The 15871-nt window shown below is 41.1% G+C and overlaps 1 protein-coding gene across 1 annotated transcript in view; it reads right to left on the reverse strand.

Moving 5' to 3' along the window:
* Positions 1-412: 412 nt before the first annotated feature.
* The window catches only part of plpp4 (phospholipid phosphatase 4), a 34629-nt gene continuing 19170 nt past the window's right edge, over positions 413-15871 (reverse strand). The window contains exons 2-7 of the mRNA XM_029521493.1: positions 14733-14841; positions 11358-11448; positions 8329-8392; positions 8003-8127; positions 2087-2257; positions 413-636 (exon numbers count right to left, since the gene is read on the reverse strand). Coding sequence (XP_029377353.1) covers positions 413-636; positions 2087-2257; positions 8003-8127; positions 8329-8392; positions 11358-11448; positions 14733-14841 — 784 coding nt within the window. The remainder of the gene's footprint in view (positions 637-2086; positions 2258-8002; positions 8128-8328; positions 8393-11357; positions 11449-14732; positions 14842-15871) is intronic.

A 15871-nucleotide genomic window follows, 5' to 3' on the forward strand; every position in this document is an offset into this window, starting at 1 on the left:
ATGTCCCTCTACATTTTTGTCTTCCACAGCTCTTATTTAGCAAAAATTCAGCAAAAACTTGCAATATATTCATTTTTCTCTCAGTGCCATTAAGTGAGACTTGCTTTCTCAGGTTTTCGATGTGTTTTTCACTCTTCCCTCTCGGTGTTGATGTCCCATATTTGTACGTTCCTCTCGCACATCACATCTAAATATAGACCTTCAACGCTGCTGAGCAAGAATCAGATAAAAAAAAACAAAAAAAACAACATAAAACAAACAAGAATGGAGACTGGGTGTAACAATGTGGGGAAAATGTGGTGTGTTTCTGTCCACTGGAATGTACACGAGGCCCAGTCGGTCACTGGGAAGGTGGAGGCGGGCTCGGCGGCTTGGCGAGGGGGTTTGGGGAAGTCTCGATGGTGGCTACTAGTCATACCGGCCCTTCAGTCAAGCCCTCCAGAGGAAGGGTGGTGGCGTTGTCAGTGGGCTGTGGGTCGTCCTGGGGGTGTGAGGGTGTGTGGGTGGCGGTGGTGGCGGCGGCGGCGCCCAGACTGGCGTAAGGCAGGTGACAGTCCGTATGCAGAAAGGGGGGGTAGTGCTGGCGGTAGCAGATGTACGCAAACAGCAACCCGATCACTCCTCCGACAAAGGCGTCTGCAAAGTCACATAAACACATCCATTTAAGGTGTTCCTCGCTTTTTAATTTTAGCCTACGTTGAAGCAAACAAACAAAACCTGCTCTGAGAATAACTGCAGCTAAGACGTGTGATGGCGCTCCAGTGGGTATCGATCACTTCTGGTTTCTCTGAGAGATGATGAAACTAAACTGGAAGTCAAAGTGATGAATCTGTTGGCTGCCGTCTCTGTCAGTGTGTCATCGATGCGGAGCAGTTTTGTATTGTACCTCACCCCCCCTTAAGCTACAGTATATCATATGATCTCACACTGGCATGCTGAATATTAAGACTATATTGCTGGATATACATCAAAGTGACACGGCCAGATGGCGGCTGCTGGTGAGCAGCTGAAGGAGAGGCGTCCATTACATCAGAATCACATTTCTCCATAGAGCTCCAAATATTTTCTTCTACTGGGTGAAACAAACTTTCAGAAAACATCGATTCCCTCCGCTCATGAACTTTACGATGCATGGCCTCGCCCTCTGAATGTTTCATCAACTCCTGCCAACTGTTCTGTTCTGGTCATTTAGAGCGACTGCGGGCCGGCCGTTCCCCGAGGACAGAGAGCACCTCCAAACTACCGAAGGACAGCGAGAATATCAGTCAGGCTTCACTCAGCTAAGCAAACAGGGGCTCCCAGGTTGTGTTTACACTCAACAGACTGGGCCCCCTAAAATTTAACGGACTGCTGCTGATCTCCCTGCAGAGACCGCAGAAAGTGGTCGTCCTGCCTGTGTCTACTGTGCGCACCACTTGTGTATAAATAAATCCTGGTTCTTGAAGGAGTTGCCAGTTTCGTCGGTGCCCTGCTCACCAACAACATATGGCTCTCCTAAGCTAATTAACACCATATGACAGAGCTGTCATCACATTACCACGTACTGTCTCCCACATATGCATTCTCCTCCATCCAAGACTCCCCTCAGTTCTTTTCAGAGCAGATATAGTATCCTGGCACTTGCAATTATAATTTACTTCCCAGGCTTCTAAATTAAATGCTGCCTCACTGTCATCTGTGGCAGTTTTTGGGAAATCGAAGCCTGTCATTATGCTGAGTGAGACAGAAAGCAGCCTTATAAGATGCAATTTTCAATCCGTTGGGGAAACAAGCAGATTGCTCAGTCTCGATTTTCTTTACATCCTCATATTTCGAGAGCTTGTCTCAGTTTTTCAGTCATGCTGGTTAAGGGAAAGACAATGACAGGTTAAAAATGAGCATCACCCAGAGATGGATTTTTAAACCTCATATGTAATAAAATTTTAAAACTTCTTTCAGCCAGATGTGATTGACACAGAAAGTAGAAACTGTCTGCACATTAGTGGTGTTAAAATGGTAAAAGCTGATGATACAAAGAATTTATTTTAGACTAGTTCAGAGTCATTCTGGAGGAAATTTGCATTCGTGCGTTTGGTGATTGGCCGACCTTGCCAGTGGTGTTTGTAGTCGCAGGTTCGGGATAGCGCGATCATCATAGCGCTGTAGAGAGGCAGCACCATGGCACAAAGACGCCAGCTACGCCCTCGACCCTGATCTGTGAAGCACTGCAGCTTCCCGGCCAGGTAGAAGGAGGTGAAGCCAAGACCAGAGAAGGCAACTAACAGGCAGAGAAGTGGGCAGACAAAAGGGAAAGAAGAGAAAGGGAGTCAGCATTGAACACTGTATACAGCATTCAGATTATACAAGCTCATTCTCTCAGTGACAAATCCTCTTGTTAAAGCCATTCACACTGCACGACAGGCAAATCTGAAACAGGCCACGGCTGAAATAAAACCAACAATGAAATGCATCATTTCAGACAGAAAATACAGGATGAAGAGGGCAGATGGGAGTTTTGCAGCTTCTCTCCTGCCACCCTCTCGAAGGTAAGATCGCTGAAGGATGAAACTTTAGTTTTTAAAGAAAAGATCTCCACACTAATATCTCTGTGGGACTATATCTTTTGAGCAGGCAAAGGTAAACACACACACAAAACACAGCCCACATACTGAGGGACACTCACTGCAGACACTCCAAAGTGGAGCGTGTGGCTGGGTCGCTGACTCACAACATGATACAAATTGGTTCTTGTTCAAACAAAGATAAAAAAAGGAAAAAACCTATGACAATCCCAAATTTTCACAAAGTAGAGAGCTGAAAACCTCCGCACTGACCAGCCCATGGCCTACCAGACTGTGCTGCTGGGGGGTCTGTGTCTGAGTTGATTGCGGTGGGTGTGAGAGAAGCAGCGGCGGTCTAACTATAAATTAAAAGTTGGGCGATGGAGCCATAAAAAGGTGTGCCGAGCTGGGGTCGTTAGTTTACTGCAGCAGCGGGCCAAACAGCACAGATTAGCACCCATCAGCTGCACATTTGTCACTCAACCCACAAGCCAGCCAACAGTACTAAGGATGCTGGGCCACGTGTGGAGCCTGTAGATAGACAGAACAAGAGTCCGCCTGGATCAGCACACCTCAGTCCATTTCAATTGGCAGTTACACAAATATACTGTCTGACCATGACAGGCTGATATTGCTGTTTAAAAATACAGTTGTTCATTGTCACCCAACCCTGAAATAGTTGATAATAATGTAGTCTTGATTGAATTTCTTCTATAAATTTACTCTGGCATTAAGCTTTTACATTATACAGAATCTGGTGCGAGATTCTGGTTGGCTTCTACAGAGGCATATGTGATATATACCGATTTATTTCTTGGTCCAATCATAACATTCAGTTAAATCCCTTCAACGTAGAATCCATATGGTGAGCTAGCTGGTGGGATTTAATATGGACACTGGGTCCTTTCCAACTGTTTAAGCTGTAAAGTGGACCTGTAGTCGATAGGCTTTTAGAAACTAAATTCACCGAAGGCTAGATTAATCAAGTTGATAAATCCAGATAGTTAAAAAATCTATACAGAGAGCAGAGAAAATATAAAAAATGCATTCTGTTGCATATAAAATCCCGGATGTGGTCTTTCCCACAACCCACAAAGTGACTGTTTTTATGTATAAGCGCATTAAATTCATTCTTTAGTACCCGGTTCATCAGTCCAGTCCTTCTGTTTAGAGCTGATGAAGCAGCCATTTGAGATCCTCATTCATTTGGAACGAGCTCTGCCCGTTTCCAATCACACAGCAGCTCACATCATTCATTTTTACAGCACCGACCATGGCTAAGATGATTACATCATTCATTTGGAAAGACATGGCTTAATTATCCCTGATGTCCATGGCACAGTCTGCTGACTCGATCCTTAAACTGAGCAAACTTGCTGCAGTTTTGATACATTTTGGAAGCACCAACCACAGTTTTTTCAACCTGAAAGAAACACTTATCTATTAATTACAACGTGCTATTTCATGTATTATTTCATATCTTTTCTGTTTCATTCGCTCCTCCAAACCTCTGGAACCAGCAGGGACCCAGTACTGCTTTTTTCCCATTGCAATGACAAATTCAGAGCATCACTCAGGATGGGTCAACCAGGCCGCTGAGGGCGAACACTTTCATTTACCAACAGTCACTGTTAGTGGAAAATGTAAAATATTTTTGGACGGGATGGAAACGTGGACACTAGAAAGCATAGATTTAGCGATATGTCACAGCAAAATCTGGGTCGGTCATAGTTACTCTGAAAACTAGTTCACAATCCATTCAGTACATGCACATTTCTGTGGTTCTACAGTCATGTGGGTGGTAAACGAGAATGAAAAAGAAAAACATGCTGTAACTGTAAATGCAACATATACTGTATACGATGAGAGAGACGAAAACTAAACCAGGTGAAATGCAAAGTATCAAAAGGAAAAGTGGTGCATTGTTGCAGCAAATGTGCTTGTTTCGTTTCCACGCAGCTTACAGCCAAGATGTTTGCAGACACAGTGAGAGAACATCTTGAGGATTAGACTAATAGAAATGCTTTGGTGGGATACATAATACATGAGCAGGGACCGCTAACATGTATTTCCCCTCTTGGATCCAAAGAGACACACAAACACATTCCTAGGTTTGAAATTAGAATAATGAGCTCAGCATAGAGTTGTATGTAAATATTAGGTGTACTCAGTGACTACTGAAGGCTGCTCCTCTGGAAGAGAAGGAGTCCCAGGAAGGCCAGAGGACAGAGAGGAGGCCAGCAAAGACAAAAACACCATGCTAATGAATCCACTTAATGCATTTTAAAAGCCCTGAAAAATTACTCTCTTCAGATTAAACAAAGATGCCTAATGAGAGTGATTCTAGTTATATTATGAGGGTTATCAACTCTATCGCTGGGTGAGTATTAAAGAAGATTCTCGGCAGGGGAGGCACGTAGCTGAATTAGCGCCATGTAAAATAGGCTGTCACGCAGCGTAAATGTCACAGAATAAGAAGCAGCTCGACACACTTTCGGCCTTTATTTGCATTTTTGATAAAGAATGATTGCTGCCATCAGTGAGAAGACAGAGTGGAGATTTATATAGTTTTTCTTTCTTTTTCGTCCATATATAATTGGTTACCAACTTTCAGGAGATGCATGCGGGGTGTAAAGTGGTTGAACAGCATGAGAATTTCAAATGAACATAACTTAGTTGTCAGGACTTTCACATGTTCGTAGTTCATTCTTACAGAAAACAATCTTTCTTCCTCTTGCTCCCCCTCAACCTGGTTTTGAATTAAATGTATTAATCACATATAATTACTAATTACGTTGTTAGTTGTACGTTATTCTATTTTTATCTCTTCATTTATTATGAATTCTTTCTGTTGGTGAATTTAACTATAAATTTGTTATTTTTTTCCATATTTAAAAGAAACTTCTTTGTACCAGTTAATACTGAAAGCTATGACGAAGGCACACAACCCAAAGTTGGACATATCAGTCAGTTGTGGATATTCACAAACGTAGGCCTGGAAATGCTGTTATGCTACAGCCAAAAGCGAAACCGCTGTTTATTAGAAATTTTTCTGTTTTAGCTGGCATGATTTTTGACAAGCCGTGCTACCTTATTCCATTTCATCTCTGATAAACTATCCCTCACTGATTACTGACTGCACACAGACCTAAAGTGTCCAAACGATCACACACACTCTCTGCACACTCGTCACGATGAAGTTCAACACGAATGCGCAAACACGAGGCTACACTTTCCGGACGTGCAATTCTCTCTCTGAAATAATCTGACAGACGTTTTAGCTATATGTTAGTTAATATAGGAAGTTATGAGAGTGAAAGAAGCCGTGTGAGCACTCACAGTGTGATCAGGTCTGTCTCACAGGATTCATTTGATCATGGGAGGGAATGTGTACGATAAAGATGGCAGATGGTTTTTAAAAGTGCACAGTAATTGATCTTATAGATGTAATGGCTTAATACGCACAGGGGGAAGATGGTGCAATGAATAAGAATAAGAGGGAGATAATTTACTGTTACTGCCTGAGGGCCTGCTTGCATTACCGCTGTGAATATTGGTGCAGTGGTTTCCAGCGGGTTTGTATTTATCTGTTTGCTTTCTCTTCCTGTGAACCGTCTTCTCCAATCTCTGTTACTCTGTTCCCTTGCTATGAGGTGAGGAGATGCAATCTAATCACAAAGAGCCCGAGCAGCCTTAAAAACTTTGAAATCCAATATAAGTTTGTGTGCTTTAAAAAATGGCTGTCATCAAACACCAAGCTCCGGTGCGTATTTAAATTTTTGTGCTGGCTGATTTTGATGGATTAGTCCAGGTTATCTATTTACCATGCAGATTATTTAGCGTCCTTTGAGACATGCAAGAGTCTCCGAATGCAAAACATTTTTCTTTCCATACAGCCCATCCTCGGGGCCTCGCACAAGCAAGAAGTGATGTTTCATTACGTCCAGATGCCACTTTGAATCAGGCTACATTCATGCTTGTCATCTCTCTGGCCCTAGTCCCTGTCCTTTGGTTAAAAGCTCTCTATCATATGCGTGGTCCAACAAGTGTTGTCTTGGTCAATAGTGACACAGACAGGAAATTGGATTTCCACTTCTCCCTAGACACGGTGGGTGCTATGGGTGCTCCCTGCGTCCCCACTGCGTGGTCCTCTCAATCACTTCCTCTCCTGCAGCACAACAACAGAAGGCTGTTAGAGAGGCCGTGCAGATGAATGTAATCCCGACGCAGTGCTGCAGTGAATTACAGAGCAATTTCCCTCTGTGTTATTTCTAATGGGACTGAGCCAGCACTTCAAAGCATTTTTCTGTTAAAGCAGGTGTCTGCGAAGCTCTAAGTGTGCAACTTTGATGTTATGCTAAAACAGGAATTTGAAATCCAACTGGACCGGGAAATTTCAGCTGTCTTTAAGATCAATGAAAACTTTGACCGCCTGCGCCGTCGCGCCCATCATGGCGTCTTGCTGTCTTATTGTAGCACACAAGGACCAATTAATCCCATGTTTGAATCAAAGCCTTTTCGTGGCAGCTGTGCTCAGCAGCAGGATGGCAATTCAAAAACCTTGGAACAAGTCCTGCACTTTTAGCATACACTTCCAAAGAGTACTCATTTCTGCATTCACACAAAACATTATCAGTTTGATTACAACATGAAATCTCTAAGAGAAAGAAAAGGACTTCATTATGTTCACAGTGACATGGATTGACACTTCTTACAACCTGTTACAATAAATGCTTCTTTTGGATGCAACCACTTGCTTATTTAAGTATTGCTAAACTTGCACAAAATGAGCTCGTGTGTATACGTGTGATTGTGCGTCAAGAGAGGAAATGTAATAAAGATTTTCAACAAAAGCAAACATTAATCTCAATTGTTCTGCAATTGGGGCACTGCTCACTGGAGAATAGAAAGTTAGCATTTTCATTTTGCATCATAGACAGCAGGCGGATCGATGTTATTCCACTGTGAGCATTTTACCGCTGCGGTGCTTTTGCTTTCAGTCCTAAATGTATTTAATGTTCAGTGGCAACAACATTACTGATGGTCTCTTTCAAAAATATATTTCTTAAACGCAGCATCTAAAGGTGTGGGTTTAATTAACACACCAGACTCTTCTCATTCATCTGGTGGACAACAGAAAAACATTTGAATTATTTAACATGCAGATGAAAAGACAACATCTTGGAAAGCAAGTTGGTTAGTCTGAACAGCTGAACACTGCAGAAAGCTCTCGTATTCATTCACATGGACACAAATGAATGTGCTCAACCTATCAACCACAAGCACAGCTCAACAAGCTGCCTCACAATGGGTTGACCGACCGACAACTCAATCCCAGCGTGGCACATATAAAGTAAACCTGTCAGCAGTGTGAAGTGTTTTCAGACTACAGTACGACTGTGCCTAGTTTTAATGGGTCACAGTGTGAGTCATTGAGTTTGGAGGTCCTGATTGATACTCACATGAAGAATGGCTGCTGGGGAAGCTCTTGCGTCCCTCCGAGACCAGATCAGGATCGCCGGTGCACAGCATCCTCGCATTCAGTTTTCCATCTGGGAAACAGCGCTGGAAATAGTCAGGCCTGGGTCTGAGAAATCAAATCAAATCATAAAAATAATAATAATAATAAAAACAAACAAACAAAAAGGGTAATGATTACGTGTTGTTCAGAGAAAACTCTGAATTCATTTATTGGCAATAAATCAAGTGAGTCAAAGCTGAAATGCGGTCTTCAGAGCCTGCAACTTATCTTTTTACATCACTGTCAGAGCCAGTTTGTTTAGCATACCTGCCAACAATCAACTTGATGGTGTTTGTGAAGACTCCATTAAGTGCGAGAGCCAGGGATACAGCTGGAGGTGAAGGAAGATTGACACACACACACTCAAATTAGCATCTTACAGCACAGAGGTTTCTTGCTTGGAAGATGATGAAACAGACAAGGTTGACAGCATCTTCATCATAATTAACATTCATACAAACAGTAATGCTGAATGAAAACAATTCTTTACGCTGTGCAGCAGAGTTCCTTGCAGGTTTGGTGTTCATCTGCGATAGTGTTCAATAAAACAGCCAATTAGGTTCATGTGAATTTCCCGTGCTGATGGACGGATGGGCGCAGGGTTTATGTGTGAAATGAGTTTTCATTATTTGTGGAAAAAAGCAGGGGAAAGGTTTCCACAGTGCACAGCACAGACACACAAACACACATCAACACAACTTGTGTTTACAATATGCACCAAGTTTTATATGCATTTGAATTTTAGTGTAATGGCCACAGAGGCGACAACAATCTAATGAGTTCACCTTTCATCATTCCCTCAAATATACGATATTGCATTCACAGGAATGAGACGGTCTGAGAAAATATGCATCCAGTGGCAGCTGTCACTGACGACGGCACATGAGAACAGCCAGGCTTATGGTGCAACAACACAAGTACAATGTTTGCCATGTTCACCACGCCGTGTGCACGAGCTTTTGCTTAACACAAAGTACAGCCGTAGGTAAAGGAGAATTTCCATTTAGTCACCGAAATGAAGATGGGTTGTGCATCTGTATAGTTCAATGTTGTTAAACATGGTTTAGATATTCAACATGGAGGGAGAAACAGTCCACAAAACATCTCTTGTTGACAACATGAGAGCCTCTCTGGCTGCGACGCAATTACTGCTAATACTGCAGCTTAACTTAGGTAAAAGGAAACAGCAGTACAGTTGGCTGACAGGTAGGAAATGTACTACACTGTACATTCATTTAATTAGCAGTGAAGAAAGCCATCAGGGCTCAGCATTATCCGGACTGACTGCCCTCAAAGGTTAATCCCAGAAGTCTGCAGGCCAATTGAATTCACCCCACATTGCCAGCACTCAAACGTATTATCTTCCTGGGCTGCTGAAAGGTGCACAGTGGCAATGTCATTTAACAGCTTGTTAATTTCAGACAAGTCTGTGTGAGAATCAGATGAATGTTCCATTTCAACAACTGGAACAACACACTGTTACACGTGCGTATGAGCTGCGTTCCTTAACTCAGTCAACACTTTTTACAGATGGCCATTAAAGTATTAATTAATCAGTTTTGTGTTGGCCCAAATCCAGCAGAGGCGCTGATACCAGTCCTTTTGATTGCACTTATGATGGGCTTTGTAAGACTCCCAGGACCAAAGGACTCATTTCCTGTCATTGTAGATTGAGATTGATCAGACACATATAGGAGACATCGTCAGCGATTGCACTTATGGTTTCAGGAAATTAGAGAGCAGAGAAAAAAAAACAGGTTTGCAGGCATTACATTACAAAAGCATTTGTCGTTCTGCCTCAGAACAATGTGGCCAAGTTGTTGTAGATAGCTTGATTAAAAAAAAAAAAAAAAAAAAAAATATCCCAGAAGACAAAGAACGAACAGAGATATCCCAAATAAAAAGCTTGTCCAAAATTTCTGTGGGGGTCTGATGACACAGACACAACATAGATTTATGTTTTTAAAACAAATCTCCCTGCCTTACTTAGAAATGCAAACACTAAGCGACAAAGCCTTTTTGCTTGAGATCTCATATTTCAATGCCAAATTATGAAATATGAAACTATTCGTGCGTTATAAACAAAATTCAAAACAGTCGTTGCAGAATCATCTCTGTGTCATTCTCAGAGGGTGTTCTTTTTGAAATTATAATCAAACCTTCAAAATGGCATCATTACAGCCTAACTGATAGATAATCACATAATTACACTGCAGGAGTTTGGGAATGATGAGAGGTTGTTAGACATTATTAAACAACCTGGCAAAGGGAACACTACATTCGCTTTGCTAAGAAAAACAAAGAGGTGGCGTGAGAGGAGAATACGCTGGATGAAACAATGAACTCCTTGTATTAAGAAAGCCAAGTTCCACTGGAATAAAATGGGTGAAAACCCAACTGGAAACCTTCTCTTTTGCTGGCTCAGTGATGTCTGTTTGAAATGTTGATTCATGAATGTAGAAGGCCCTCAGGGACAACTTTGAACTTAATAAATTAGCAGATATATAGAGACAGCATGCTTGTCTGTGACTTTAATTCAGGATGAAAAATAAATAGGTCTGTAGGTAGATAAAAATAAACTGTGATTTATCTGCATATCCAGCCAAATTACATTTCGCTTTCATGATCTGTTTTCTTAGTAGGTAAAATCAGTTCAAAGACATTCAAACGCATGATTGTGTGCGCGCTCTCTCTTCGTCTCTGCTCCTCTGAGTGATTCTTCTGTCTTTTCGTATGGCCATGAAGTCTCGTAGAAGTGCTTCTGTGCAGTCTACACAGCACTGTAATCTTCACACCAGCCTGTACAAGCCTCTCTCCATCCGAGTCATCCCCGTGTGTCTCGTTAATTGGATTTGTGTTAAACTTTCTTAATGCTCTCAGATGTGCCAAACCACCCGCAGGCCTCTCGACCCAGGAGAGATGGCAAACAGGAAGGAGATCAGTGTGAGAGAAATGCCCAGATGCTGTTTGAAAACTAACCAAATAGCATGAAATTTTAAATGGGTGTAAATACGCGTGGCTGCTGTGATTAAGATGAACTTCACGCTGACTGAAACAGATGTCACAGAGTTAGAAGGTTCTCACCATATGCACTACAAAGTACCTAAAAGTGTTCAGTTAGCACATGTTTCCAGGTAAAACATGAGAAAGGTGAAAGATTTAGAAAACAAAAATAATTAGGCCAAGAAATGGTTTCTCTTCACGGCCATTCACAACCGTTTTAAGACCTCTCATCAGAAAGATGGTGACTAACAGATACCAAATGCATGACATTTAAAGTAACTGGTGCCACATACCTAAACAAGCCTCTTTGATTTCTGTCTTGTCCGTCCTCTGAATTATCTTCACCACAAATATCACCGCCAGCGGGGTAAGGAATGAAATTGCCTGTGAGGAAATCAAGGAAAAAAAAAAAAAAAAAGGTACGGTCATTACTGTGACACTCGGGGGGCTGAGCTGGATTCCGCTGGGTCTGTTTTTGAAGGTTAGCCAAAAAATGACTTTCGCCTCAGCTAACAACATGAAACTCTCCATTATCCAGAGCTAATTTTAACAAGCTGAGAGGCCAAGCAAACTATTTTATCGAATGCGGTTTCCTGTCTGCTGAGAATTTTAGTGACTTTCTTGTTTAGAGATTTGGGGCTCCTCAGCACCTTGGTAATTATTCACACGCCAAATTCTATTAATTGCTTTCTGGCCAAATTCAATATAATTTCCTCCCTTATGAAACAGAGGTAGTAAAGACAGTGTCTGGCTTTCAGTTCCATTGTATGACACACTTATTAAATTCGCCTTGAGAACTGTTTGTCACTTCAGCTGCACATAAATCTGTGCATCTCTGCTAATTATAAACCAATTTGCACCTCACAATCCCCTTTGAAGTAGCTGGATTCAAAATTGTAATCACACTCATAAGTTGACCATTAAGAACTGTCTGAGCGTGAAACAGAATAATTCTGAATAATCCTGAAGAGGTGTTGTGTTACTACGCACTTTTTAATGCTTATGGGATACTCCAATGTACCAAAACAAAAGCTGCCACTGGATCAAGTGTTACAGGTATTCAAATATTTCTGGACAAACTGGATATCAACAGAGCTGCAGCGACTTTATCGCTGAGATGGTGAGAGAGGTGAGAGAAAAGGTCTCTTTCTATGTCACCTTGACACTTTCACATCTCCTCAGAATTTAAATGTACGGCAGCAGCACCACAAGTGGCCCGACTTTGGTTTGTGATGTGGCAGTCGTGACTGAGGTTTAAGTGGACATTTCCATTTAGAACTTCAGTTCAAACAGTATTTTATCAACTGCTTCATACCCTCCGTCCCAAATACTGTTGTCACACACTTGAAGCATGTTATCTAGATGAAGACAGCATAAGATGAGTTGTCATACAAATATATTGTATTTGAAAAAAACCTTAAAGGTTTGACTGGGTATTGGATCTGGTCTTATATTTGACAATGTTACACTCTCACATCTTTTCTTTGCTTAAAAATGTCCTTAACACAACTTCAAGTCAGACACATTATCATCTTTTTCATATTTTTAGATGCTCCAGCACGTTCAGGGAATATTTAAGGCCACATAATGTTTAACTGTGAAATCCTTAGAGCCGTATAAATTCTTCACCTGTTGGAACACACAGATGTCTTTGTACATGTAAATGTCACTGATGTGCCTGCTCAGAGGGCAGGTTACACTCTAAATACAGCACTAATGTTGACCAAAAAAATGCATAGGTAGGTAAAAAACATATTCCAATCAAAACTTTTAGTTTTTGTTAATTAGATGCATGCTGGAGAAAAACTCATTTCCATGAAGCTGAGATGTGATTTTCAGGCTCAGAATCGGGAGCTCTATTTCAGGAGAACTGTTTACACATTCTACAGATGCTGCCTCGGGCACTACTGAACAGAAGAGCTACACTCAAAAACCATTGAGCCATCAATAAATAACAAGCATTGAGAATATTCTTGCCACTCCCATAATGAGCAAATCCAAGAGTGACTGTGGAGGCTGCATGGAGCCTAACACAGGATACGTCTTAATGAAGGTCAGACTGAGTCATAATGTAGCTTCATGTACATCCTCTCTGTACACTATTTTTAATAAGCAGATAAATCATGCACAACTTCAGGGCCACTGTCAGAACAATGACATTGAAGGAGCCTGACTGCTGGGTGTCATGCCTCATGGTATTTCTCTCAATGGTATTTAGGGCGTGTTCCTCTCCCTCTCTTTGTTTAGAGGCCTGTCATTGGCAAAGATCCATGGACGATGAAGTTACCCACCCCTCATAACAGCTCCATCTAAAACTCTGGAGGAGAGTTGTGAGTTTATTATATTTATACCAGGATATATTGATACAGGGTTCATAATGCGATCCACATTAGGGACTCAATTTCTGCTCTTGGCGATCAGCACAGAAAACATATTCAAAAGGACATTCATATTAGAGCAGCTTTAAAAGGCAGCTCTGCTAAGAGCTCTGGGATAATCAGGTTTACATGGTAACAAATTCTGTTTTAAGTCACTGTTGTATCTCCACGTACCTTTTCCAGGAGGTGCAGTGATGTCTTTTTGAACATCCTGTCTTTACGCCGTAGAAAAAACATCTCCTGGTTTTACTGCAGTTTTCATCCAATCATCAAATTTATTCCAATAATGAAAGTAAACATATTTCTCTTCTATTTCAGAAATCTATTGAATCTAATACATTTAAAATCTCACAATTTGGCATTGGGTGTCAAGTACCAACCAAACAGGGAAATTCTTGATATTGTGATGTTTAGAATATTATACTATGAAAAACACTTCTGTGTTGTTTAAAGCGATATAATTATCCAACAGTCTTCTTCAGCTCAAAGCAACCAGGAGTACACACTCCTAAAAGAACTGAGCAGAACTTTGGTTTGGGTCTCACAGTGCTTTTCACTTGAGTATATATTTATTACGCTCATGTAAAAGCCATAACCATCAATGTACCCCAACAGCTATAGTACAATAATAAGGCTGGTTATATTGTTTCACAGAGACGCCATTAATTCCAGGTTTTAAAGGAGCTGCTTCTGTTTCAGCTCGCTTGGCGTTGTTATATATATTAGCATAATGACTCAAAAATAGGAGCAGCTTGTGTTCACAATCTGAGGTCTGAAAACAATATATGACTCACAGCAATGAGCTCTGCAGTGCCCAGAATGTTTTTTTTTTTTTTTTAAGTGTTGGATACTGCTGAAAACTGTACTGAGAACAAAATGAGCACAGACGCTCCGATATAGGCTTGATAGAGATGTTTGCACAAGAGCGTCTATATTTCCTCTGGCTTTTACTGTAAACAAGCCAGAGAAACTAAGGAATCATAGCTCATGTATCAGTTAGAAATCCATCTCTGCTGTCCACTTCCGTCCAAGATGTGGTATTTGAAGCACTAATTACAGCACTGCAGTTCTGCAAAGTCCCCATCTCTTAACATGATCCCGGCCTCACATCGACAGTGGAAAAAAAGAAACGTTACAGCATTGATTTCCCCAAATGAAGGATTTCTACACCACACAGATTAGTAAGAATCGAGCAGTGGAAGTGGTTCATGGAAAATGCAATTATGAGAGAGAATTTAGTAGCAATCAAGTTGGAAATGAGTGAAATTCAGAATTACTTGGGTTACTTACGAACATGACTCTCTTGGGAATGTGGTCTGACTCAACTAGGGGATTCTTGTAAAGCCAAAGCTCCTCTGGTTGAATCACTCTTTCAAAGGGCTCCAGAAACTCTGTAAATCTGTGGTTGGGGAAAAAAACAACAAAACAATAACATTAATCAATTTTGTATTCATCAAGGTCAATTCAGAGAAACAAAATTAAATTTCCCTTTTGTGCACAGATTGATCTTGTTTATGTTTCTGCATTCTTAATGCTCAAGAAGAGGTGCGCCAATAATTCTTCCAGAAGGATGAAGACAGTCCATGTAAAAAATAGATCAGAGTTTTAGGAAAACATTATGCTGTATTGAAGAAGACTTCAATCTAGAAATAATAACAATAAAGAAAACATTTACTGAGGAAACATATTAAGTTAGAATTAGAATTCGCATAGACCTCAACCCAATCTGAGTCCTTTTACAGCCCCCCATCGTCATATTAAACAGAATACAGCTCTTTGGCATTTACCGGTTCAATTTCTCAGTGAATGCATCAAAGCCACAGTCATACTGAAAGAGAATTTAGCATTCTGCTGCTTCTTCCGGCCAGGGATTTGTCTGATATAAGTCTTGTACGCTGTTGTCTCCGCGAAGACATTTTTCACTCCCAACAGTTCAACACGGTACCTTTTTTGTCGTAAAATGAAGCTATGAAAAGCTCCTTGGGCCTTTGAGAGTCCCATATTTAAGATAGTCAACTCACACCGGAGGCAACAAATAAAACAAACAAACAAATAAACAAAAAGAGCTAAGAGAAAATTGTAATCCCATTCTGTGTGTGTGCCTCAGAGCTGTTTGCCAAAGAGGAAACTTACTAAAGATCCATGTAAGTTTAAAAAAAAAAAAAAAAAAAAACACAGCAGCATACTCAGCGGCTCAAATTCCAGCACCCCCAAAACAATTTCTCTAACCTCCAGAACAGAAATATCTGGACTCCTCGGTGTGTTGCAGGGACTGTGTCTGGCTCTGGTTGTCCTTAATCATCATCTCACCTCCTCTGTTTAGCTCCTCTGCCAACAAACACATCCAATTCAAATACACATAGGATTTACAAGATTCTTTAAAAAAAAAAAAACTACGGAGATCAGTAATTCTGCAGCCATCTAATGTG

This window comes from Echeneis naucrates, chromosome 15, assembly GCF_900963305.1.
Source record: "Echeneis naucrates chromosome 15, fEcheNa1.1, whole genome shotgun sequence".
Classification (NCBI taxonomy): domain Eukaryota; kingdom Metazoa; phylum Chordata; class Actinopteri; order Carangiformes; family Echeneidae; genus Echeneis; species Echeneis naucrates.